This window comes from Homarus americanus, unplaced genomic scaffold (genome assembly GCF_018991925.1).
Source record: "Homarus americanus isolate GMGI-L3 unplaced genomic scaffold, GMGI_Hamer_2.0 scaffold46653, whole genome shotgun sequence".
Taxonomy (NCBI): Eukaryota; Metazoa; Arthropoda; class Malacostraca; order Decapoda; family Nephropidae; genus Homarus; species Homarus americanus.
Genome location: NW_024748632.1, coordinates 29,851 through 57,500, shown reverse-complemented (window position 1 = coordinate 57,500; position 27,650 = coordinate 29,851). Strand labels below are relative to the sequence as shown.

At 39.8% G+C, this 27,650-nt stretch overlaps 1 protein-coding gene across 3 annotated transcripts; it reads right to left on the bottom strand.

The window, feature by feature from the left end:
* Positions 1-6,633: 6,633 nt before the first annotated feature.
* On the bottom strand, positions 6,634-23,333 carry LOC121880381 (beta-1,4-glucuronyltransferase 1-like). 3 transcript variants are annotated; one of them, XM_042387539.1, is made up of 7 exons: positions 21,492-21,944; positions 20,542-20,692; positions 19,065-19,211; positions 12,344-12,556; positions 11,076-11,165; positions 8,854-9,027; positions 6,634-7,745 (listed from the first exon to the last, which is right to left on the bottom strand). In XM_042387539.1, exons 2-7 carry the CDS (start codon positions 20,617-20,619, stop codon positions 7,551-7,553), a joined length of 897 nt encoding a protein of 298 aa, XP_042243473.1. In that variant the 5' UTR covers positions 20,620-20,692; positions 21,492-21,944; the 3' UTR covers positions 6,634-7,550. The 3 variants fall into 3 exon arrangements, with proteins under 3 accessions (XP_042243473.1, XP_042243472.1, XP_042243471.1); XM_042387538.1 differs by lacking the exon at positions 21,492-21,944 and adding an exon at positions 23,268-23,333 and having other exon boundaries at positions 6,637-7,745; positions 10,638-11,165; XM_042387537.1 differs by having other exon boundaries at positions 6,638-7,745; positions 10,638-11,165; positions 21,492-21,942.
* Positions 23,334-27,650: the final 4,317 nt, after the last annotated feature.

Genomic DNA, 27,650 nt, shown 5'->3' with positions numbered 1-27,650 from the left:
GGCCACACACTCCAACACTATGTCTTAGACTGTGAGAAAATAGAACCTTTTAGGGACAGGTCCAAGCACACTGTGTGTACAATGACACAGCACTTTATCTGTGGTGGCAAGATAGCTGATATATTAAGACTGTATCCACTTTTTTGCACTTAGTAGCCATATCAGTTCCCATGTATAGAACCACACACACAATGTGCTTGAATACCTCTCACGCAAATGTGAATAACAAAGTGTGTGGCCAGACATCCTGCCTCACACTCCTGAGGCCAGACATGCTGCCTCACACTCCTGCGGCCAGACATACTGCCTCACACTCCTGAGGCAGACATGCTGCCTCACACTCCTCTTGTTGGGTTGCCTGCCTCCACACTCCTGGGCTTGAACATGCTGCCTCTCCATAGGGGCCCAGAACATACTTGCCTCACACTCCTCTTGGCCAGGCCGCTGCCTCCACCTCCTGCTGACCAGACATACTGCCTCCACACTCCTCTGACCCAGACATATACTGCCTCACACTCCTCGCGGCCAGACATACTGCCTCACACTCCTGTACTCACACAGTTGTGAATAAGTTACCCTTTATGTATAGAACTAAACAAATAATGTAATTGAAATACTGTGTAACATTCAGTGCCATAATATCCTGACCACGGGGGTTAATTATTATGACCCTTTGTAAACTCTACTCTGTAATCCTTTTGTGCTACCGCTCACAGGATGAGTGTGGGGTGCACAATAAACTAGCCACTGTATATTTAAATTAAAGATGTAATTTCAAAGTTTATGTAATTTAATATGAAATTTTCCAAGTGAAAACATAACCTGATGGTTGGGTTAGGTTGAGAATCAGGCTTTCCATTCAAATTCCAAACTAACCTAATGCGAGGGGGTGCACAATAAACTAGCCTCCTCACGGGATAAATTGAAATTGGCAAAAAGTCTACGTAACCATATCTTCTGCTATGAAGATAAGGAGACAATCTTTTTAAAGCCTCATAAACCGATGGATTTAATCATTTCTAAGACTTACAAACCCAGACTTACCTGATGACTTAAAACAATAATGAATGTGATAACTTGGACGTACCTGAGCTATGGCGTTTTAATGACCCCTTGAAGAGTTGTTTTACCTTAGCACTTACCTGGAAAAATGGAAAAAGAAAAGGAAAAATCCAGTTGAAATTACCTGCCGTCTTTCCCACACACACATCATTATTCACACTAAACTAACAGAAACAACTAAGACCGTTTATGCCAAATGGATGACTCAGAGAACTTGTCCAATATATCAACAACACAACAGTAGCAACAGTTTACCTTCTGTTGGTGGTCGTGGAAGCCCTGGTGCCATATTGGGTCATCTCCTGGCACTGTCTTGAAACCTCACACTGGGACATAATGTAGCTCTGATACTGGGACATAATGGTAGGTGACACAGAGCCATGGTAGGTGAGTCAGAGCCATGGTAGGTGAGTCAGAGCCATGGTAGGTGAGTCAGAGCCATGGTAGGTGACACAGAGCCATGGTAGGTGACACAGAGCTATGGTGGGTGAGTCAGAGCCATGGTAGGTGACACAGAGCCATGGTAGGTGAGTCAGAGCCATGGTAGGTGACACAGAATAGTAGGTGACACAGAGCCATGGTGGGTGAGTCAGAGCCATGGTAGGTGAGTCAGAGCCATGGTAGGTGACACAGAGCCATGGTAGGTGACACTGAGCCATGGTAGGTGACTGTGAGCCATGGTAGGTGAGTCAGAGCCATGGTAAGTGACAGAGCCATGGTAGGCGACACTTAAAACATTCAACAAAGTGTACAGGTGTTCCTCTACATAAGAACGTTCAACAAAGTGTACAGGTGTTCCTCTACTTAGAGCGTTCAACAAGGTGTACAGGTGGTCCTCTACATCGTTCAACAAAGTGTACAGGTGTTAGAACGTTCAACAAAGTGTACAGGTTCTCCTCTACATAGAACGTTCAACAAGACATTTGTTCCTCTACCGTTCAACTAGGTTTCCTCTACATAAGAACGTTCAACAAGGTGTACAGGTGGTCCTCTACATAAGAACGTTCAACAAAGTGTACAGGTTCTCCTCTACATAAGAACGTTCAACAAAGTGTACAGGTTCTCCTCTACTTAAGAACGTTCAACAAAGTGTACAGGTTCTCCTCTACTTAAGAACGTTCAACAAAGTGTACAGGTTCTCCTCTACTTAAGAACGTTCAACAAAGTGTACAGGTTCTCCTCTACATAAGAACGTTCAACAAAGTGTACAAGTTCTCCTCTACTTAAGAACGTTCAACTTACAAACTTTCACAGATACAAACATCATCACTGAGGGGGTTACCTGCCAGAACAGGTGTTTAATGTGAATGAGACTGGATTATTTTGAAGATAATTCCAGATAGAACAAATATTACCTAGAAGAGTGAGCCAGGTTTTAAGGCTGTATTAAAGGCTACAGCTCTACTAAATATCCACAATCTTTTCATTTTTTTACAATATGTTTGGTATCTACAGGAGTAAAGTTGGACATAAGTACCAGAATTATCAGGTACTAGGTCTCGACACTGACTGCATGTGTTACCTGTAAGTACTAGTCAACCAAGATGTTTCCTAGTGTTACCGGAGTCATATTAATGTGCATTTTTCTTGAGTTGTTTTTAAAAGGTTCTTTGAAATATACCTAAAAAGTATGTTTTTTTATTATAATTAATCAGTGGTTGAATATAAACATTTCTTCAACCTGATTTCAAAGTCAATTGAAGTTTTTTGACAAATTAAGAAGCAAAACTTTAGATGTTTACAATATAAAAGGCATTAGTACAGTACTCTCAATTCATGCAGGTAACAGTACTCAAGCAACAGTACTCTAAGTTAACAATATTTTAGTACATAAAATAAATGACTAATGGTTTTCAATTTACACTATATACATTGTCTTTAGCTGGGGCCATTGTGTACATACTAGGGCCATTGTGTATGTACTAGGGCCATTGTGCACATACTAGGGCTATTGTGTAAATACTAGGGCCATTGTGTACGTACTAGGGCCATTGTGTACGTACTAGGGCCACTGTGTACGTACTAGGGCCATTGTGTACGTACTGGGGCCACTGTGTAGGTACTGGGGCCATTGTGTACATATGTCACTCGCCTTCACAGTGGGGAAAGATAAATGAATTTCACATTTAACTAATAATAAGTCATTTCAGTTTCCATTAATATATTGCGTGTATTTTTCACCTCAATATTACGATTTTAAACTCTACATCATAGAGCCGCCACTTTTAATACTTCTCTAATGGCCAATATTAAATCCTGGACCCCCATACACTAGTGATTAAGTCAGAGATTTTTGTCCATAGTTATAATTCTTCATGTTATTTAAGAACTGTGTAATCCTTGCAAGGTTTACGATCAATTTGAGCAGTGATTGACCCTCGCAGGATGTACAGTCAGCCAAAGAGCCATCGACCATCACCCTGGTTCTTGTAGTCTCAAGTTTTATCTGGTAATACTTGGTGAAGGGAAGATGTACGTAAAGGTGATTGTGATTGGTGGATCTACTTGGTGAAGGGAAGATGTACGTAAAGGTGATTGTGATTGGTGGATCTACTTGGTGAAGGGAAGATGTACGTAAAGGTGATTGTGATTGGTGGATCTACTTGGTGAAGGGAAGATGTACGTAAAGGTGATTGTGATTGGTGGATCTACTTGGTGAAGGGAAGCTGTACGTAAAGGTGATTGTGATTGGTGGATCTACTTGATGAAGGGAAGCTGTATGTATAGGTGATTGGTGGATCTATTTCTGGCTGTATTACTGTCAGGGTAAATATTAAGTAATCTTAAGGTAGATTTTTGATAATAATAAACTCTTCATTATTATTTAAGATCATGACAAGTTTATAAATGATATAATTACTTAAATAACAAAGATAATTATAATAAGTAATTACCAACTTAACCACATGTACCACAAAATTACCACAACACATTTCAATAATACCTAAACCATAATTTTGAGTGTTTTATGAAAGATTTAATTCTCTTTACAATATGACCATTACAATACAGTAAAAGTCCAAAAATCCAGATGCCAGAAATCCGGACCACCAGAGAACCCGGACTTTTCGAAAACTCAAACTTTTTTATTTATTTATTTATTTTTTATTTATTCTTTATTTTTAATTTAGCTGGCTTTTGTGTGTATGTGTGCATGCGTGAGCGCCACAGCGACAACAAGCGACCACGTGGTCGCCACTTTAAAACGAGCAATCAAACTGTGACGACGTAGGTAATTTTGAGTCCTACTCTTTCCATTTACAGAGTACTGTACTGTACAAGCCCATAATAATGGCTCCTAAAGTAGATAAACTTGGTTGTGTGTAGAGAAAGAAGAACACGTTGAAATTGAGTGACAAACTTGAAATAATTAAGACACTAGAACGTGGTGTGAGCAATACTGTTCTAATGGAAACATACAACATTGGAAAGTCTACAATTTATAATATAAAAAAGGCAAAGAATAAAATTCTAGAATTCACAGCTTTTTCCTTAAAACTGCTCCTTTTGATAAATGAATCATGCTATATTACTAGTGAATAAACTATCAAAATGTACCTGTTCATCTCTTCTTTATTCCTCCTGAAATTATAATTTTTCAAGGTACTGCCTGAGAATCCGGACCGACCCAATCCCCAAGGAGTCCGGATTTTTGGACTTGCACTGTACTGTATATATGTTACACTGAAGTTATATTTACTTACATTTAATTGTTAACTGAATTGCATTACTCCTGATTTAATTAATAGTCTTATGCGAGTTTTTGTCCGGTCAAGCATCCTACCAGCTACAGTTAAATGTCAAATTACCTGCCATCGTTACTTCCTGAACGACCCTGACCAGACACACAGCCTTCAGTATAAACCAGCGATCATGGGGAGGCTCACCAACTAAGGTCAACCATTAATTACTGACCCCCATCCACATCACCAAATCATAAGTATCATTACAGTTCCTCCCCGACTTACGACGGGGTTAGGGACCCAAATCCAGGTCTTAAGTCAAAAATGCTTAAATAATACATAGAAAATCTAAAATGGGTGTCTCTTTTTCTTCTCAGCACCACAAAACTCTCACTTTTAAGTTCGCCAGCCATTTTAAAGTGAATTACAAACGAAAAGTTTGTCTGTGTACTGACGTTGGGACTCGAAAAAACGTAATTTGACCAAATTTTGGTATGACTGAGGCGGGTCGTAAGTCGAGTAGGTCGTAAGTCGGGGAGAAGTCATCCTGTAAGATGTCTTAACTATATATTTTGTACACAGTTTGACCTAATGAAGTACAGTAAAACCTCCATTAACCGACCACATATGGGGGGAGGGGCCGACGGGTAATCGAAAAGGTCGGTTAATAGTACATAAAGTCTACGGAAATAAAACAAATTTTCATAAAGTACCTTTCCCTAACCTACCTCATTTAAGTCCCTCTATTCATTATTGTTCATTTGCCATTCATATTTCAATAGAATTTGCTTTAAAACATTAACCACTTTAGTAAATAAATATGAACCAGCACAGAAACCGTGAATAAAAGATGAAAAAGTCAAAGGACATGTCATCACAAAAATTGTGACCAAGTCCCAGGTTGATGATCTGACTTTCTGCCTCATTTACACACAGGGTCTCAATTGTTTCTCTTACTATTGACAACACAACATACATATATTGTTTCTCACTTTTGATTTTTTTCATTTTGTATTTCTTTATGGTTCTTTATTATTATTATTATTATTATTATTATTATTATTATATTTTCGCCCCCTAGGCCCCGATGTGGGTCATTGATCTGTGCTTGGGTGGGCTAATCCTCGTAAAAAAAAAAAAATAGGGGTTCGGGATTGACGGTTAATCCGAAAGTCGGTTATTCGAGGTTTTACTCTAATATAAATTCGACATTGCCACTTAAGGTAATAACCCAATTCACGAGTTTATTAAAATTAGTTCTGATATCAACCAATTCAGGAACTATATCTATTTGAATCCTTGAAAGAAATATATTATGAACTTTAAATTAAACAATGACAATAATATCAGTTGTAATAATGACCAATAGAGAAATAAACAAATGAACTAAGATTCCGTAAATTAACTGGGTCGTCAACTTCATCTGAGTCCTTATCAACTCTATATAGATTTACTCTGTCTATCTGTCTGTCTGCCTGTCTCTCTGTCTGCCTGCCTGTCTCTCTCTCCTCCTCCCTATCTCTGTCTCTCTCTCCTCCTCCCTATCTCTATCTCTCTATAAGTCAGATAATAATAACACCATTAAATGCAGTTTAGTCGAAAACCAAAACACCCACTTCAGTGATACCCTCTCCACACAGCCACTGGTGCTGGGAGAACACTTGGTATTACTGCATCAGGTAGGACTAATACACAGTGTCTGGTTTGTAATTTAGGTCATATTGTAATGGTCATATTGTAAAGAGAATTAATTCCTTTATGAAACACTCGAAATTATGGTTTAGGTATTATTGAAATGTGTTATGGTAATTTTGTGGTAGATGTGGTTAGGTTGGTAATTACTTATTATAATTATCTTTGTTATTTAAGTAACTATATCATTTATAAACTTGTCATGAGCTTGAATAATAATGAAGAGTTTATTATTATAAAAAATTTACCTTAAGATTACTTAATATTTACCAAAAATAGATCCACCAATCACCTTTACATGGCTGACACCGATATGACAAACTCAATGCATTATTTATCTTCACTGTCTGATCTATGGTTAATTCTGATTATATTTAAGCACTGTGTAATCCTTGGGAGGTTTTTAATCCATATTAAAGTCTAAATATATAGAAATTTTACTCCCTGACTGAATTCTGATGTGTAAATCTTGTAATGGCTGTCATTGTGTAGAGGCAATTGAGAACTAAATCCAGAAGCTGTTTATAAAATTGGGGCTTGAATTGGTGTTGAAACCTAAGGCCCAAGTCTTCTGGGAGATCAACCAATCAGAGTAGAAGAGGGTATATGGGCGTGGCCAAGCTCAACCAATCAGAGTAGAAGAGGGTATGTGGGCATGGACAATCATTTCTTCTGATTCTTGACTGGCTGGCCAAATGTTTCTTCAACCAATCAGAGTAGAAGATGGTATGTGGGCGTGGCCAAACATTTAAACCCTCCCCAGACTGGCCAAACATCTCCCTTAACCCTCCCCAGACTGGCCAAACATCTCCCTTAACCCTCCCCTGACTGGCCAAACATCTCCCCTAACCCTCCCCAGACTGGCCAAACATCTCCCTTAACCCTCCCCTGACTGGCCAAACATCTCCCTTAACCCTCCCCAGACTGGCCAAACATCTCCCTTAACCCTCCCCTGACTGGCCAAACATCTCCCTTAACCCTCCCCAGACTGGCCAAACATCTCCCTTAACCCTCCCCAGACCGGCCAAAAACCACATGAAATCCTCAAGTAACAGACAAAGACATGGCCCCTCTCCCTTCCCCCCCCCTTGGCCTCCAGACTAACAACATCTCCTAGTAACATCTCCGTGAGGACTCCGGGTACCTCTCCTTCAGTTCCCCCTTAAACTGCCTGAAGAGTATGCGGTTCCTCTCCTGCTCGACGTCCTTGGTGGTGTGGAAGCCTGTGTTGGTTTTGAAGCCTCGATGGATGACGAAGGCAGAGTCCAGCACCAGGAACCTGTACCCGGCCACATGTAACTCACACACCTGGAAGGACAGTCATGTGTAAACCTCTTATGTTACCGGGTGTGTGGGGTCAGGTACAGACATCTTCACTATGGTATTTCAACGCACCTCGTCTATACTAACAGCTGATTGGTTCATAATTAAGTAACTATATGTGTTTACAATAGGTCAGTAGATCTGTTATTATATAATATAATGTTAAATATCTGGACTATCATAATGTTAATGATCTCAAGGCATTAATGATCTCAAGGCATTAATGAACTCAAGGCATTAATGATCTCAAGGCATTAATGACCTCAAGGCATTAATGATCTCAAGGCATTAGTACTTCAGAGAGGATGTTAGAAAATTTTAAATATTTATCATAAAAAACTCAAAGATGAATTTGTTTTAGATTGAAGTCTTTTCATTATGTCTTTGTTATGTACCAAACATAAAACAAACAGAAACAATAACAACAAACACATAACACAATAAGTAATGGACTCCTCACAAGCAAGTGGTCCCAGGTTTGATTCCCGGGCAGGGTGTAAGTATGGACAAGTTTTTTTTACGCCATTTGCCTCTGTCTACCCAGCAGTAATTGGGGACCTGGGTGATGGTAGATTTGTGGATCGTGTTCTGGGGTGATGGTTAGCCAGTGCAGTTGGTGAGTTGTCCGGTCTTCTCGGATTATTCCTTGACACTGGGTCGTGCAGCTTGTTAACTCAGGGTGTGGTTGTTGTGTTGGTGACAGCTTCTACACCTTAAACACTGGGTCGTGCAGCTCGTTAACTTTGGGTGTGGTTGTTGTGTTGGTGACAGCTTCTACACCTTAAACAATGGGTCATGCAGCTCGTTAACTTAGTGTGTGGTTGTTGTGTTGGTGACAGCTTCTACACCTTAAACACTGGGTCATGCAGCTCGTTAACTTAGGGTATGGTTGTTGTGTTGGTGACAGCTTCTACACCTTAAACAAATTCACGACCAGGTGGCCCTTGGGCCGGCCATCCTTGTTACACGAGGGGCAACCATTATTATTATGTGTTAGCTGTGAAACTTCTATCTAACAGACAATACACACACACTACACAACACAGACATAACCCAGACACACTACACAACCCAGACATAACACACAACCCACCTGACTAATTCTGTTAAAGCCATACTGCCTGAATCTCTCATCATATAGAGGAACTTTGGTACTGGCGATATAAAAAGGTTCCCACGGGTCTTGCCACAGGACCTCGTACAGGGGCTCAACCTTCCCTGCCTTCACCTCAGATTTCTTCTCCCACGCCGGGTAATCCGTGTAGCGCTGGAAATAAGGAGTCGTGTTAATCGTAAGTCGAGGGTATAAGCGTAGGGGTGAATTTCGTCATCTCGTCTTGTTTCTCGTGGAAAGTTGGGTTGGGTTAGGTTGGGTTGGGTTAGGTTGGGTTAGGTTGGTTGGGTTGGGTTGGGTTGGGTTGGGTTGGGTTGGGTTGGGTTTGGTTGGGTTCACTGACAGAAATTTCTAACTTGTCTGCAATATCTAAATTTTCAAGTGAGATCGGTCTTATTTTCTGCTCTAGTTTATAGTACTAACAAGATTTATATATTATCTTAACATAAATACTAACTTTATGTTGAGAAATAATCATATGTAATGTGTTAAAGTTTAGTGAAGTTAATTACAATATAAGGATGATATACACTAGGTATTTGAGGCAGGCTAGACCACTGTGGCCTGACTTGTGGTCCTGTGTGACACAAACTGAGGCTACAAAAGGCCCCTTGAGGCAGTCCTCCCATTGGTGGCCCTGGGTGCATGGGTTCGGCCACACTTGCTCCAAACAAGTGTCGGTGGTGTGAGAGGAGTCAGAGTCACTGCTACCACACGATTTAAAACTTGATCAGAACTCTTCGTCTCGTTTAACACACACTGTGAGCGGTGTTGTAGCTGCCTAATGTTGTGATTCATGTAATTAGTGTTACCAACATCTCCTGATCATAAACAATGTGTATGTTACATGAACTGTGGAGCTGTTCACATGTTTCATAACACTGTGGTATATTGTCCCAGACTGAGAGAGAATGACATAATGGAGCCTTAGCCCAAAGTGAAGCAGCAATACAAATACAGATTCAAAATTGGGTTACAAAATAATCTTATACGGTTACTATATCCAATAATTCTGCCCAATATATAAAGTATTCCTGTATGACAACTAATCTACTTGTATGGTTACTGTAGTTGACAGTGTGTGGAACATTTAGTATAACAAATAGTTTAACTTATACTGACATTATCCAGTTATAACAAAGTAATTAAATATTGTCAATAAATAGTTCATTACCAAATTAAGTATGAAATGTCTTGGGGCCTAACGACCCTCACCAGAGAATGGGATTGTTCGGTTGGAAAATCATCGGACCCGACCTGTACGGCAGTTGTTTTACCAAGTGCATAAGTCTGTAATGAACAGATATATGTCCTGTACACTCCTGCAGTATGATCATCACTACAAGAACACCTGGTATAATAACTCAGGTGTGTCTCATGATCATCACTACAAGAACACCTGGTATAATAACTCAGGTGTGTCTCAGGTTAATTGACCCACAAGATTAATAATAATTGTTGTTGTTTCTCGTTAAGTTACAGCTTGTTGTATCGTCCGAGTCTCGTTCATGGTGAAAACAACGAAAATAACACCATTTATTATACATGACCACATACCTGACACTTGACCACATACCTGACACTTAAAACACATGACCACATACCTGACACTTGAAACACTTGCCCACAAACCTGACACTTAAAACACATGACCACATACCTGACACTTGACCACATACCTGACACTTGAAACACATGACCACATACCTGACACTTGAAACACTTGACCACATACCTGACACTTAAAACACATGACCACATACCTGACACTTAAAACACAGCTCTTGGTAAAACGTCCGAGCTTCTCCGTTTTCTTTCATCATCAACAGATCCGTTTTGGTCTTCGGTACGGCCACATCCTCCTTTATCTCATACACCGGGACGACCCACACTGTCTTCTCCTCTCCAGAGTTCTCCCCAAACAAACCTTGTCTCCCCGCGTACGATACGAAGGCGTCGTGTAGACCCTCCCCGGGGATCATGTCAATATCCACGACCATCATCAGACGAGTGATTGTGGCTTTACGGGCGACATTTCTGAGTAAGTTGTTTGGATACTGGACGCCCTTGAAGTCGTAGTTAGGTTGACGTGCAGAGGAGAATATGCGATCGCAGGGGGTCGCGTCGGTGGTGGGGGTGAGGTGTGGCGACGTGGGGGAATTGAGGGGGAAGACTAGACTGAATGTGACGTTTGCCCTCACCTCTGGGTAGCATTTCCTCAGTAGGTGGAATGTCTGGACCACTGCTTGTACCTCGCCACTTAGGGCAAATACTGCTATGGAAATGGGGCCCTGAAATACATAAAGTGACTTAGTATACATTGGGCCCTGAAATAAATAACATGATATAGTATACATGGGGCCCTGAAATACACACCATAATATAGTATACATGAGGCCCTGAAATACACACCATGATACAGTATACATGAGGCCCTGAAATACATAACGTGTGTTTCAATTCTTCATCATTCGTTCCATTGCACAAAAACTTGGGTACCCTTCTGTGTGTTGATCATTGTTTTATAAGGGCTAAAAAAATCCTTTCATTCTACTCAAACCAGGCGGCAAATTCCTACATTTAAGAATATTTTGACTGCCTTATCGCAATGAATTTGTCCCGTTAGTTCGGACTCTTAAATTGCTAGATATCAATGTTGTTTTCAAGTATGACTCAACCATTACCAATATGTTAATCAAAAATAGCCTAAGTTTGAATGTAAATGGAAGTGTTTATTGTATTCCATGTAGCAAATGTAATGGTCATTATGTAGGACAGACAGGAAAAACACTGCAGCTCAGAATCAAACAACATAAGTACAATATCAGAACAGCATCTGAAAGCAGTGCCTTGTTCGTTCATGTTAGGAATAATAATCATCCCATTGCTTGGGAAAAAACCTTAAAAGTATTTAAATCATCAAGTGTCACAGAAAGACTTCTGGTTGAAGCTAGTTTGATTAAGGAATTAAAATCAATAAACCTTAGTGATGGTCACTTCAAAACTGATAATATGTTACATAAATTTATTTGTCAGTGGCCCAAGGTTAAAAATGCTTTGAAAACCTTTAATCTAGATGTATGATAGTTATTTTGTGGGTCCCTTATGTTTGACCTGACCTGACTAGTCACGTCACCCCCCTTCTCTTACCTCCTCTACGTGTGTGTTGGTGTGGGGATTAGTGGATGACATCATTATGACCTGACCTCATGTTTAATAAGGTCACCCTGTATATTTAAGCCTCTCTCTGTCCATGTAATCCAGTTGCCTCTGAAGATGTCTTGAATAAAGGTGCTCCGTTGTTTCCCTTTCCCCCCGTGTGATTTTATCAAGATTTATCTTATCCACGTTTTCATTGTGGATCTACATGAAATACTAATACCCTAACCTTTAAGTACATAACAAACACTTAAGAATACACTACTAATAACCTTTAAGTATATCCGAGCAACACAAGTGGTACACAGACCTGCCAGTGTGAGGCGAGAGGAGGGAGTCTCTGCAGCCTGGTGAAGGAGCACTGAGTCACTAGAGTCAGACCTTGTGTTGCCGCCTCCTGCTCCTCCCCCTGGCCGCCCTCTGTACCTCGCACCACCCCAGTAGACACCCGGAACTCCCCCGAGCCATCCAGTACACTCCAGTGGGCGATGCGGGTCAGTATAGCTTGATGGTCGTCTGAAAGCTGTAACACTGAGGCTATAATATTCTCTGACACACAACACACAGTATACAGTGGTCAGTATAGCTTGATGGTTGTGTGAAAGCTATAACACTGAGGCTATAATATTCTCTGACACACAACACACAGTATACAAACAGTGGAAAGTCTACGATAACGACGGTTCAACTAACGATGATTCATATCTAAGACCCTAGTTCATTTAGGACCCAATTCACGCATCTGAACAGTAAAAGGAGAAAAAACTTCCTCAGGTTCCTTACATCATATTTGCCTCCCTATTCAACCTGAGCAAGAGAGCAAGTGATGGTAGTGCTGGTCCAATAGCTGATAGAAAGTGTATAAGGTTAGTCGAGAAACTTGATGTGTTAAAATGATATGAAAAAAGTGAGAGATCTGTGGATATTATATGGAGTTCGGTGACGGTGGAATCAACAGTGAAAACTATCTGTAAGAATGAAGAAAAAATTAAGGAAAGTGTTCAGTTGATGAAGAGAATGTTGAGGAGGATATTACAGAGAAGACCTGACTAATACCAACTACTGAAGGAGAACAACACCATCACCTCACATATTTACCACAACATTGTCTGTGTTCTACATTAATAAACAGTAATAAGTGTTACCTTCGTGTTCCTCAGTAGATAAACTATGTTATGTTCCACTGTGTGTACGTACATATGGCGGACCTGTGCACCCCATCCCACTATTTGTGTCTACCATCAGCAGTGACTTTGTACTGTACATTATATAACATTAATTAAAACATACATACAGTACAACCTCCATAAGCTTATATCAACTGTTTAAAGAATATTAGTTGTTGTTATTATTTCAACAACTACTAAGGTCTTTAAGTGTGGTTATTAAAAGATTATTACATCAACAATAAAAAGTATATGAAACACAACTCTCTGGGCTGAATAAAATAAATTGATTTTAATTAAGTGATTTTAATTGATTATAATCAGAGAAAAAATCGTGGATTATAAAAAAAATTATTTATATCTTAAATAAAATAAGGTACATTTTTTTAAATACAGTATACAATATATTTGCCAGTAATTTGTGTTATTGTTCATCAGTAGTTATCATCCAAATATACAGTATAGAGTAATAAAGACACAACACATACTGTAGGAGTAGTTCAGGAGTTGTTGCTACCTACTGAGACATGACTGTACTGGAACACACCCATATAGTGTTGAGGAGATGTGTGGTGTTGGTTCATCACCACATAGTGTATAGTGTGATGGTGTGGTGTTGGTTCATCACCACATAGTGTATAGTGTGATGGTGTGGTGTTGGTTCATCACCACATAGTGTATAGTGTGATGGTGTGGTGTTGGTTCATCACCACATAGTGTATAGTGTGATGGTGTGGTGTTGGTTCATCACCACATAGTGTATAAGGTTTGTTTCAACTTGTGGACTTTAAATAATTAGAAAGTGTCTTGGTCAGGGGTGTCAAACTCATGGCCCTTGGGATGGTCAGGTGTGGCCCTTGGGATGGTCAGGTGTGGCCCGCGGGATGGTCAGGTGTGGCCCTTTGGGATGGTCAGTGTGGGGGATGGTCAGGTGTGGCCCTGGGATGGTCAGGTGTGGCCCACGGATGGTCAGGCCCTTGGGATGGTCAGGTGTGGCCCTTGGGATGGTCAGGTGTGGCCCGCGGGATGGTCAGGTGTGGCCCACGGGATGGTCAGGTGTGGCCCTTGGGATGGTCAGGTGTGGCCCGCGGTGACATTTATCAGCCCGTTAAATTATGATAGAAATAAATATGAAGGAAAAAATGCTGATATGAATGAGTCAGTAAATTCTGATGGATTTTTACAACATTGTGGCAATAAATTAATTTATATTGTTAATGCTAGTAATAACACTACTGTAGGAAAATGATTATAAATGATACATATACAATTCCTCCCCGACTTACGACGGGGTTAAGGAACGACATCTAGATGGTAAGTCGAAAATGCTTAAATAATACATAGAAAATCTAAAATGGTTGTCTCTTTTGCTTCTCAGCTCCACAAAACTCTCACTTTTAAGCTTGCCAGCCATTTTAAAGTGAATTACAAACGAAAATTTTCTCTGTGTAATGACGTCGGGACTCGAAAATACGTAATTTGACAAAATTTTGGTACGACCGAGGAGGGTCGTAAGTGCGGGTGGTCGTAAGTCGGGGAGGAGCTGTATATGCCTTTTGCTCTCTCATTATTAGTGTTAATCATGTTTATTAAGTGAATTTTACATACTTAAGACCAGACAAACCCAAGTGAGGTATTCCTTGTAGGCCGGGTAAGGCAATGTGTGAAGCAGTAAACCTCAGTCCTGTAAATATGTGATATAACACTTGTGTTGGCCGTGATGAGGGTAACTATAGTAAGAATTGGCCCTTGAAAGGTTTAGAGTCTGACACCACTGGTCTGGGTAATGAGAAAACATCAATGTAATCTTTTTAACCTTCTCATATATACTGTTTGAACTATACTCTAATATGTATTAATTATTTTATTTAAAGGCATTTATTCCCTAGTTATGTAAATCGTATGTTTTATTTTTAAATTATGTTCGTACAGTTGTAACTAAGATATAGTCAATGTTTCTTTAATAATATTGTTTAATGTAGGTTCCTGGATCTCTGACAACAATGTTTATTATTTTCAAAAAGGTCAAGTTGCTTTTATTTTAGGTAAATTCTTTTCAGTAACATTATAGTTAAAATATATATGATTCAATTTCATTATTATAAACAAATTCAATATTTGAGAGAATTTATATCTACAGTAAAACACTAAGATAATGGCTTCAAATATACTACATAAAAAAAGGTCTCAATTATTGTATACAAGAATGAAATGTGAATAATTGGGTCAAAAATAAAACAAATACAGCTCCTCCTCCCCGACTTACGACAGGGACCCAAATCCAGGTCGTTAGACGGGGAGTAGCTGTACCAATTACTACAGTAGATCCTCCCGTCGGCGGGTTGGTGATCCGCGATTTCAACGATTTGCAGTAAACAGGCAGTGGTTATGGTGGCTGGCTTGTGAGCCTTCTCCCGGAACACAGCGAGTCGCCCACCGCAGCGTCTGGTGTTGTACTCTCAAAAGTTTAATGTGTCTGTGTGAAATGGTCCCTAAAAGACTGCCTAGTGTCGGTGCTGGTGGAGTGAATAGTAAGAGGTAGAAGTTAGTTTTATTATTAGATAAGTTAACAGAGGGACGAGTGTTGCCACGGCTGGTCAGTTGTTTGGTATACAGTAGTGCACTAAGGTTGTATAAGTTGCTGTTCGTGGTTTTGCCTATTAGAGCCATTCCTTTGAAGCTAACCTAACCCCTGGGAATAACAATGGTTTACTGTATTATACAAATCTGATTTAACTAAAAAAAATATATATTATTTTTATTTATATGGAAAAAAGAGAGTATTTTTGTCCAACTCTCTGGGCTGAGAATCATACAGGTAAGTCTGGTTGTGACCGAGATGATTGTTATTTAAAGTGTGTTATATGTACCGGTTACAACACAATTTGTTTTATTAATAAACTGTACAGTACTATAAAGATATAAACAAATATAACAGTATATTGTATGTGGCAGACAAAGGTTTATTTTTTAGTTTTTTATTTTATTTTGTAGAGAAAGGAAAGGTGAAAGAAGATAAGAGGTGGGGAAGGAAGTTATAGTTCAGAGGAGGTAAGAGAGGGCGGCTGACTAAGGTAATAGTGTGTTAGGGTTGTGTCATGGGTTAGTTATTGTCTGTCGGTACAGGCACTAGACATCCTACCCTGTGCCATATATGCCTTATTTCATATTCCGCCGACCCTACTGGTGGATGCTGGTCTAGGGAGGTTGTCTATTGCCTGGCCATGTTGATCGGGGGTGGTAATGGACCTTTTGGTAACTTTTTGGGAACCATGTATGGTTGTTGTCATTGTCTGGTGGGAGTCTTTGAAGGAGTTCTTGCTCTGATCGTTCTATCTTTTGCCAGACTCTGCTGGCCAGGGTGTGCAGCTGCTGGTTGATGGGTTTTATTCTCAGGTCTCAATGTATCTCGGCTGTGGTTCTGGTGAAGGTATATCTTTCACCTGTGACAAATCTTAGGGCTTCATTTTGGACCACCTGTAAATTTAACATTTGAGTGGTGCTCACAAGAGGTACTGCTGGGTAAGTTAATAAATGATGTCACCAGGTGGAGTTTTATTTTCTCAGGAAGTGCATTAAAGCAGTATAGTTTTCTCAGCTCTCTTCTTGCCTTTTCCTTCCTGGTGTGGACATGATGGGAGTAACCTGTCGTGGATATATGCAGGCCCAGGAGGGTGCCTCTGAATTTGTATTTTATCTGGGCATTATTGGTTACTAATGGATGGGTTTTCCTTCTGCATAAGGGTATCACTGTGAATTTCGGGAGACTGGTTTAGATTTTCCATTGTTTTTCGTAATTATTTACCCCTTCTAATTCCCGCCTGATGTTGTCGACCTGTAACGCTCACGATTTTCCTTGATGTGTTGTTATTTGAGTGATGTCGTCTGCATACATATTATCTTCATTGCCTATTCTAGTGTAGATAATATATAGGGTGGGGGAGAGGACGCTGCCCTGAGGGACTCCGCTCATGAGTGGGAAGGTCTCTCCTGTGTGTTGTCCTTCCCTCAGTCTGGCATTTCTGCTTTTCAATGTTGGAGGATCTTTTATCTTAGACCGTCGTGCCAGACTTTGTCAAATGCCTTCGCTACATCCCGGAGAGTTAGATTACACTGTCTACCACTCGCCGTGGCTCTGGCTATGTTTTCACATGCCAGGGCTATCACTGTTGTGGTGGACTTCCCTTTCCTGAACCCGAATTCTCTGCAATTGACTCTGTTGGTTGTTTCTCATATGGTTATTGATGAATTTTTCTAGCATTTTTCCAGGTACTTCAAGGAGGGAGATCGGTCTGTAGTTTAGTGGGACGGAGGGGTAATGGTGGCCTCTGGGAGCAGCTGGCAGAGGGGAAGGGGATGGTACCATGGCTTCCTCCTCCAAGCCAACGCATCTCAGTAAACAACCTTGTATACAGCTGATCCTTGTATTTTCAAGTCATTACACCTTACATAATGTTGTATTTTTCTCTGTTACTGTAGATGTTATATTAATGAACCATAAGAGACCAATCATATGAGAATATAATAATGAATCAATAAATGAATGTGGCAACACCAGATCAGTCCTAATCTGTTTACAGTGTCTCAGTTCTCAGTAGGCCTATAGCAACTATCATTACACCACTGTACAATATTCAGTAAGTGTTGTTCATTTAATAGTGTTTTTTTGATTAATCTTCCCATTTTTTGATTAATCTTTACCCATATTTTATATTTTTTTAAGTATTTCAAGTGACCAGAACGTCTCAGAGTCCGAAAAAAGCTACAACCAGGGTCTTATTTTCTTCATCTTCAGGAGGATAACCAACATCACGGCTGTAAACACTGACATCAACAATGGCGTCCCATCTCCTCTTGTGTGGCCATATTATTATTCATTTATATTGTCTAAGGTCCATTGATAAACATTATTTAAAGAATATAGTTTGTATTGTTCACTAATTGTACAGCTCCTCCCCGACTTACGACGGGGTTAGGGACCGACATCCAGGTAGTAAGTCGTAAATGCTTAAATAATACATAGAAAATCTAAAATGGTTGTCTCTTTTTTTTCTCAGCTCCACAAAACTCTCACTTTTAAACTTGTCAGATATTTTAAAATGAACTACAGATGAAAATTTTGTTTGTGTACTGACGTTGGGACTCGAAAATATATAATTTGACCGCATTTTTGTATTACTGAGGCGGTCGTAAGTGCGGGTGGACGTAAGTCGAGTCGGTCGTAAGTTGGGGAGTACCTGTATTGTTTTAGGGGTAAAAGATGGTCAAAAGTCACACAAAAGATGGTAATAGGTCACACTTGGGAACACATCTCATTATTATTGGTGTATTTTAATGGTAACTAATGATTCATCTCAGTATGGGAGGCCACATTATTCAAGGCTTTACCCTATGGCAGAGTTTAGTCACCAGCTGTTATAAACCTACACTAATAACACTAATAACAACAGGACTAATAACACCAGGACTAATAACACTAATAACACCGGGACTAATAACAGTAATAACACCAGGACTAATAACACCAGGACTAATAACACTAATAACACCAGGACTAATAAGCCGAGATTTTTTTGTTTTTTTAAGGATTTTTCGGCAAAAATCTCCGAGGCTCAGCGTAAATTTCCATGACAATTCGTGTCTCAGGTTCCGAGGTTAAGGGAATTAACATCACTTTATTTACAGGATTTGTTATGTCTGGGATGTTATCGTTGTTTTATATGGGCAGGGTAGTGTTTTAACCTACCCTACTCTACACTACCCTAACCTAACCTAAACTAACCTACCCTACACTAACCTACCCTACTCTACACTACCCTACACTACCCTAACTTAACCCAACCTAACAGGGTCATCTTACTGTACCTTTTGACCGAGGTGATAATCTCGTCTGCGGAACAGGTGGTGTTGACCCCTCAGTCCAGTCTTGGGGCCCAGGGCGGTGTTCTTCTCCCCAGCCATAGAGATCAATTGCCTCTGTCTGAGCTGCCATGTTAACACAACGTTGGTCACCTGAAAAAGAACAATCAGTCAAGTCAGTTTAGGTGGTTTAATATTGTCGTTAGTTAAACCTTCGAGGAGAAATTATCGCGTGTTAACTATGGCACAAGTATACGTGTTTACACAGGGGGGTAGTGTATGTCCGTGTGTGTGTGTGTCTGTGTGTCTGTGTCTGTGTGTCTGTGTGTGTGTGTGTGTGTCCGGAGTCTGTGTGGTCTTCCTGGGATAACCCCAGTGGACTATTACCCGACGTGTTAAGCTGCGGTCACATAAGAGTCTCTACCCAAAATAAATCGACCTCAGAGTTAATTTGTCAACAAACTCCTCAGGTTGTCTCTCCAGCGACTTAGTTACCGTCCAAAGTTGTAACGATAAACCATCTGATACTCTACGGTATGCAGTATTGACCTTTGCTAGAATCTATTGCATTAAGAAACTGACACCATCCTCATATTTTCTTATATTAAAATGTAAAAAAATATATAATAAATGTATTTCTATAACCAAACACCAAAAAAAAATGTTATAATAAATATGACAGGAATTTCATTTGACTCTAGAGTACTCGAGTCACTTTAATAAACAAATGTCGGGTTCGCTACAATCGTTTATTATTCGTCCGAGTCTTTGTTACCAGCACCACACATCTCACTAGAGTGGCTAATGGTGCCATACAAACACACAATGAACCATCCTGCTCTACAGAGGCCCTCACCTGTAACACACTAACTCTACAGAGGCCCTCACCTGTAACACACTAACTCTACAGAGGCCCTCACCTGTAACACACTAACTCTACAGAGGCCCTCACACACACTAACTCTAGAGGCTCTCACCTGCAACACACTAACTCTACAGAGGCCCTCACCTGTAACACACTAACTCTACAGAGGCCCTCACCTGCAACACACTAACTCTACAGAGGCCCTCACCTGTAACACACTAACTCTACAGAGGCCCTCACCTGTAACACACTAACTCTACAGAGGCCCTCACCTGTAACACACTAACTCTACAGAGGCCCTCACCTGTAACACACTAACTCTACAGAGGCCCTCACCTGTAACACACTAACTCTACAGAGGCCCTCACCTGCAACACACTAACTCTACAGAGGCTCTCACCTGCAACACACTAACTCTACAGAGGCCCTCACCTGCAACACACTAACTCTACAGAGGCCTCCTGTAACACACTAACTCTACAGGCCCTCACCTGTAACACACTAACTCTAAGAGGCCCTCACCTGTAACACACTAACTCTACAGAGGCCCTCACCTGTAACACACTAACTCTACAGAGGCCCTCACCTGTAACACACTAACTCTACAGAGGCCCTCACCTGTAACACACTGGCCACCACTGCCAGAACAGCTACTGACCGCCAGGACACAATACTTGTAAGGAACCTGGGGAACATCCCTGTCACCACACACTCTACGGCTGGTGGTCATGCTGGGTCAAGAGTGGTCGTTAGCTCTGTCTACCGGCATCTGGGGGTCACAGAGGGCATTAATTACATCATCGTTACACCATTACCATGATCATTACAACATATCAATAATAACTGGAGGCCAAATAATAATAATTACCAACATATCAATAATTCTAAATAAGTAAAAATAAATTAATTCTAAATTATAATAAATTAAATAATTCTAAATGGTCATCACAATAAACAATAAATTAACAATATCACAGTACATAGTAAATTACTTAACAAAAGAACTAAAATAATAATCTAATCGACTTTAACCACAATTGAAAAAGTTAAATAAAAATAAATATATAAAATAAAATAGTTTTATGATTTTATTTTGTCTATTAAAAGGTAAAATACAGTAAAGTTTTGTGAAATTTTATTATCTTGAGTTTTAAAAATTCATAATCCTTCACCTCCTCCTACCTCATCTGAACACCGAAAACAAGAGTAAGGTCAGTGATTTAGATATTTTTAAGGGTTAGGTTAGGTTTTTAAAGGTTAGGTTAGGTTTTTAAAGGTTAGGGTAAATTTGTACTGCCACCTCTCGCTCTGTTAGAAAGTCACAAATATATTTTTCTTGTGTATTTATTTAGACCGAATATGACCTTCACTTCTGGTGGAAATTGGCTGTTTTTTTTATCCATTTTTATTGGTGAAAAGTTTTCCGAAAAAAAAAATAATGGCTAAGCGAATAAAAAATACACCAAAAAACACTAAAAAAAAACAATAACCTAACCTAACCTGACCTGACCTAACCTGACCTAACCTAACCTAACTCTCACCATATGAAGGAATCACCTATCTCTTACCTTATCGGTCTGGTTCTTGTTCGTCGTCGCATTCTGGGATTCCTACACACCGTCACATATGTTGGTCTTTACGATATCTACATTCAGTCTTGCTCTTAGTACACTTAACTGAGGAACACCATGCGATCAAAAAAAATGATTCAGTTTCTACGTATTTTTTTCTAGAAACTCGTAATCAGCTCCATATATTTTAAGTGACATCCATCGCAGACTACCATGGTCAGAACTAAACTTAAATTTGGAAATGAGACCTAAAAGAATACTCGAATTTGATTGGGCCAAATATACTGCGGATTAAACTCAAAATCATTTTAATTGGTTGCAAAAAAATAAGAAAAACGTTTTGATTGGCCGCGTTAAGTGTACGGGAATGCATGATGATTTATGAAGGAGACAGGTAGTGTGGGAGGTGAGGCAGGCAATAATGGCGGAAGATTAATGGAAGAATATTCTGGAAGACCTATCTCCGTTATTATTCATTTCCGCCGGTAATGTAATAGATGAAAATGATGTTATAATTAGACGTCTTATTAGAATATGATAATAGTTTAGTGGTAGGAATGAACGGTGTGTAAAGAAAATAATACCAAGGTTAGGTAAGGTTTGTTTGGTAATTTTATCAATTAAAATACTTGAAAAATATTAACTTGTCCTGGAAACTTAAATAATAAAATTGATTCCTAACTAAAAAAAATCGGTAAAAATGCAGATTACAGCAACCAAAGAATCGAATAACTTAACCTAACCATTGAAAACCTAACCTAACCTTTAAAAACCTAACCTAACCTTTAAAAACCTAACCTAACCTTTAAAAACCTAACCTACCCTTAAAAAACCTAACCTACCCTTAAAAAACCTAACCTACCCTTTAAAAACCTAACCTAACCTAACTTTCCGTAATTCTGTGGTTATATGAAATAATTACTAGGATAGAAACGACTATTAATCACAATACACAACACCATAACACCACATAACACCATAACGTCATATAACACCACAACACAACTAGTAACACACCATAAGGCACTACAACACACCATAAGGCACTACAACACACCACAAGGCACTACAACACACCATAAGGCACTACAACACACCATAAGGCACTACAACACACCACAAGGCACTACAACACACCACAACACACCATAAGGCACTCAAGCAACACCATAAGGCACTACAACACACCACAACACACCATAAGGCACTACAACACACCACAACACACCATAAGGCACTACAACACACCATAAGGCACTACAACACACCACAACACACCATAAGGCACTACAACACACCACAACACACTATAAGGCACTACAACACACCATAAGGCACTAAGCAACACACCATAAGGCACTTCAAGCAACACACCATATAAGTACCACAACACACCATAAGGCACTACAACACACCATAAGGCACTACAACACACCATAAGCAAGCACTACAACACACCATAGGCACTACAACACACCATAAGGCACTACAACACACCATAAGGCACTCATAACACACTATAAGGCACTACAACACACCATAAGGCACTACAACACACCATAAGGCACTACAACACACCATAAGGCACTACAACACACCATAAGGCACTACAACACACCATAAGGCACTACAACACACTACAACACACCATAAGGCACTACAACACACCATATAACACCACAACACACCATAACACACCACAACACACCATAAGGCACTACAACACACCATATAACACCACAACACACCATAACACACCACAACACCACTCACTGTTATGGCCCGCTGGTCAAGGAGTCTACAGGAGGCAGCAGTGAGTCCCCCTTCCTCTAATGGCCAGTCGACCCTATCACAGAAAACGATTTACTTTATATTTTAAGATTAAACTACGATAGAAAATGACTATACAGCAAAGACTACGATATATAGGCCTAAATATTTCTCTTTTGGTTTATTTATTGTATATTAATTATTATTGTACACAACAGGAGGTCTCTTGCATTTGGCCCCATAGAGGGATGAACCACCCTATAATTAAGCTGAGGTATTTACTAGATAATTATTCCCATATAATTCATGTATTTCTGCTATGGTTAATCTATTATGTCTAATGGCATATTTCTAAAATTCTTAAGTGATCCTTTGGTTTGTACGCATACATATAATTATATAATGGGTAGTCTATTCATGTAAGGATTAATATTGAAGATTAACTTTTATTGTGTTCTTTATAACTTTTACTTACTTTTATCCTCTTCACTGATCGACTCACTAGCAGCTTGGGCGATAGGTCACGTCTTTGTCTCGCACTGTGACCCCTTGTGAGGTGAGCGTCCGCCAGCTCCAGGTAAGGACACTCGTCTCAGTAGTGCCCCCTGAGATGCTTATACACCTCAATTAGGTCCCCCCTTGCCCGTCTGTGGTATAATTTGCAGGCGTTCTAATCTCTCTGGGTAGCTGAGGTGCCGTAGTGCAGGCACCAGTCTGGTGGCCCTCCTTTGAACATTTTCATCCAACTGACAGTCCCTAGCATATCTCGGGGACCAGATGGGGGTGACAGTACTCCAGATGGGGAAGCACTTCACTCTTGAAGATCGTTACGAGGGACGGACCGTCTAGATATCTGAACGACCTACTAGTTTAGTTACTTAGTTCAGCTTCTTACAATGGCCCGAGAACTTCAGTTCATTGTCAACATACACACCTAGGTCCTTCTCACACACAGTCTCAACTAGTGAAGTTTCTTCATCCCGTTGGGACATATGATACGCCTCCTTACCGTTGGTACGCCCCAGGTGCATCCTCTTACACTTCGTGACATTGAATCTTAGCAGCCATTTCTTCGACCATTCCTGGAGCCCACAGAGGTCCTTTTGCAGCTCTTCACAGTAATTAATTACATTAATTTGAAGAACGACCTAATTGAGGTGTATAAGCATCTCAGGGGGCACTACTCAGTTGAGTGTCCTTACCTGGAGCTGGCGGACGCTCACTCCACAAGGGGTCACAGTGCGTGATAGGGACGTGACAGATCGCCCAAGCTGCTAACGAGTCGATCAGTGAAGAGGATAAAAGTAAAGTAAAGTAAAACAACTATCTGTGCAGGTGGGGGTCGATATGCTCCTATGAGATGTTACGTGTGACTAGTGACAGCCCTCATATACCATAATTTATCATCCATGGTCTCATAAATGTTACGTGTGACTAGTGACAGCCCTCATATACCATAATTTATTGTCCATGGTCTCATAAATGTTACGTGTGACCAGTGACAGCCCTCATATACCATAATTTATCATCCATGGTCTCATAAATGTTACGTGTGACTAGTGACAGCCCTCATATACCATAATTTATCATCCATGGTCTCATAAATGTTATGTGTGACTAGTGACAGCCCTCATATACCATAATTTATCATCCATGGTCTCATAAATGTTACGTGTGACTAGTGACAGCCCTCATATACCATAATTTATCATCCATGGTCTCATAAATGTTACGTGTGACTAGTGACAGCCCTCATATACCATAATTTATCATCCATGGTCTCATAAATGTTACGTGTGACTAGTGACAGCCCTCATATACCATAATTTATCATCCATGGTCTCATAAATGTTACGTGTGACTAGTGACAGCCCTCATATACCATAATTTATCATCCATGGTCTCATAAATGTTCCCCACAAAGTATACACAGATAGTTGTTTTAGCTACAGTACATTCAAAATATAAACACGATCATGAGAGTCAGAAGCAACAACAATTAAAGCCTATCATGAACAAGTGCACAACAATTACTGATACACATTCTAAGATACCTAAAATAATAAAAAGGCACTCTTGTATAACTTGCTGAGGACAAACACTACTACATGTAAGCAAAAGCAGAAACCAGCTATACAAAACAAATTGCTTCAGATGAGCTTATACTCTGATTGATGGACATAAGGAGTGGTATGTGTACTGCAGTAACATTAAAATATTGAATATAAATACACTGTTAGGGCGCCGTACTTAGTCAGAAGTAAAAAAATCTGGTCCCAAATAAACGTAAAATGTTTGAATATCTTCCAACAGGCATTTCCCATTATGTGAGAAAGAGATAAAATAAATAATATATATAAATATAAAGTTAAGAGAAATATAATAAACTAACCTGTTATTGGAAGTGATAAAGAATTGATGGTGACCAACGGCTGAGGAATGGTCAGGTGTTAAGTGAAGGTATCTAGTTAAGGTAGAGTCACAGTGTAATGTTGTCTCCTAACTGGTGTTAAGTGAAGGTATCTAGTTAAGGTAGAGTCTCAGGGTAATGTTGTCTCCTAACTGGTGTGTTAAGTGAAGGTATCTAGTTAAGGTAGAGTCTCAGTGTAATGTTGTCTCCTAACTGGTGTGTTAAGTGAAGGTATCTAGTTAAGGTAGAGTCTCAGTGTAATGTTGTCTCCTAACTGGTGTGTTAAGTGAAGGTATCTAGTTAAGGTAGAGTCTCAGTGTAATGTTGTCTCCTAACTGGTGTGTTAAGTGAAGGTATCTAGTTAAGGTAGAGTCTCAGTGTAATGTTGTCTCCTAACTGGTGTTAAGTGAAGGTATCTAGTTAAGGTAGAGTCTCAGTGTAATGTTGTCTCCTAACTGGTGTTAAGTGAAGGTATCTAGTTAAGGTAGAGTCTCAGTGTAATGTTGTCTCCTAACTGGTGTTAAGTGAAGGTATCTAGTTAAGGTAGAGTCTCAGTGTAATGTCGTCTCCTAACTGGTGTTAAGTGAAGGTATCTAGTTAAGGTAGAGTCTCAGTGTAATGTTGTCTCCTAACTGGTGTTAAGTGAAGGTATCTAGTTAAGGTAGAGTCTCAGTGTAATGTTGTCTCCTAACTGGTGTTAAGTGAAGGTATCTAGTTAAGGTAGAGTCTCAGTGTAATGTTGTCTCCTAACTGGTGTTAAGTGAAGGTATCTAGTTAAGGTAAAGTCTCAGTGTAATGTTGTCTCCTAACTGGTGTTAAGTGAAGGTATCTAGTTAAGGTAGAGTCTCAGTGTAATGTTGTCTCCTAACTGGTGTTAAGTGAAGGTATCTAGTTAAGGTAGAGTCTCAGTGTAATGTTGTCTCCTAACTGGTGTTAAGTGAAGGTATCTAGTTAAGGTAGAGTCTCAGTGTAATGTTGTCTCCTAACTGGTGTTAAGTGAAGGTATCTAGTTAAGGTAGAGTCTCAGTGTAATGTTGTCTCCTAACTGGTGTTAAGTGAAGGTATCTAGTTAAGGTAGAGTCTCAGTGTAATGTTGTCTCCTAACTGGTGTTAAGTGAAGGTATCTAGTTAAGGTAGAGTCTCAGTGTAATGTTGTCTCCTAACTGGTGTTAAGTGAAGGTATCTAGTTAAGGTAGAGTCTCAGTGTAATGTTGTCTCCTAACTGGTGTTAAGTGAAGGTATCTAGTTAAGGTAGAGTCTCAGTGTAATGTTGTCTCCTAACTGGTGTTAAGTGAAGGTATATAGTTAAGGTAGAGTTTCAGTGTAATGTCGTCTCCTAAATGGTGTTAAGTGAAGGTATCTAGTTAAGGTAGAGTCTCAGTGTAATGTCGTCTCCTAACTGGTGTTAAGTGAAGGTATCTAGTTAAGGTAGAGTCTCAGTGTAATGTTGTCTCCTAACTGGTGTTAAGTGAAGGTATCTAGTTAAGGTAGAGTCTCAGTGTAATGTTGTCTCCTAACTGGTGTTAAGTGAAGGTATCTAGTTAAGGTAGGAAGTCTCAGTGTGTCGTTTACCCCAAACTGGTGTTAAGTGGCGTATCTAGTTAGTAGTCTCGTAGTAATGTTGTCTTGGTGTGTTATGAAGGTATCTAGTTATAGTATTCAGTGTAATGTTGTTCCTAACTATGCAGCATGAAGCTGTGAGGTCAGTTGTTGCAGAGTCTCAGTGTATTGTTATCTCCTAACTGGTGTGTTAGTGAAAGGCATCTAGTTAAGGTAGAGTCTCGTGTAATGTTGTCTCCTAAATCGGTGTGTTAAGTACAGATTCTAGTTAAGAGTCTCGTAATGTTGTCTCCTAACTGGTGTGTTAAGTGAAGGCATTCAGTTGCTGTGTAGAGTCTCAGTGTAATGTTGTCTCCTAACTGGTGTGTTATGAAGGTATCTAGTAAGGTAGAGTCTCAGTGTAATGTTGCCTCCTA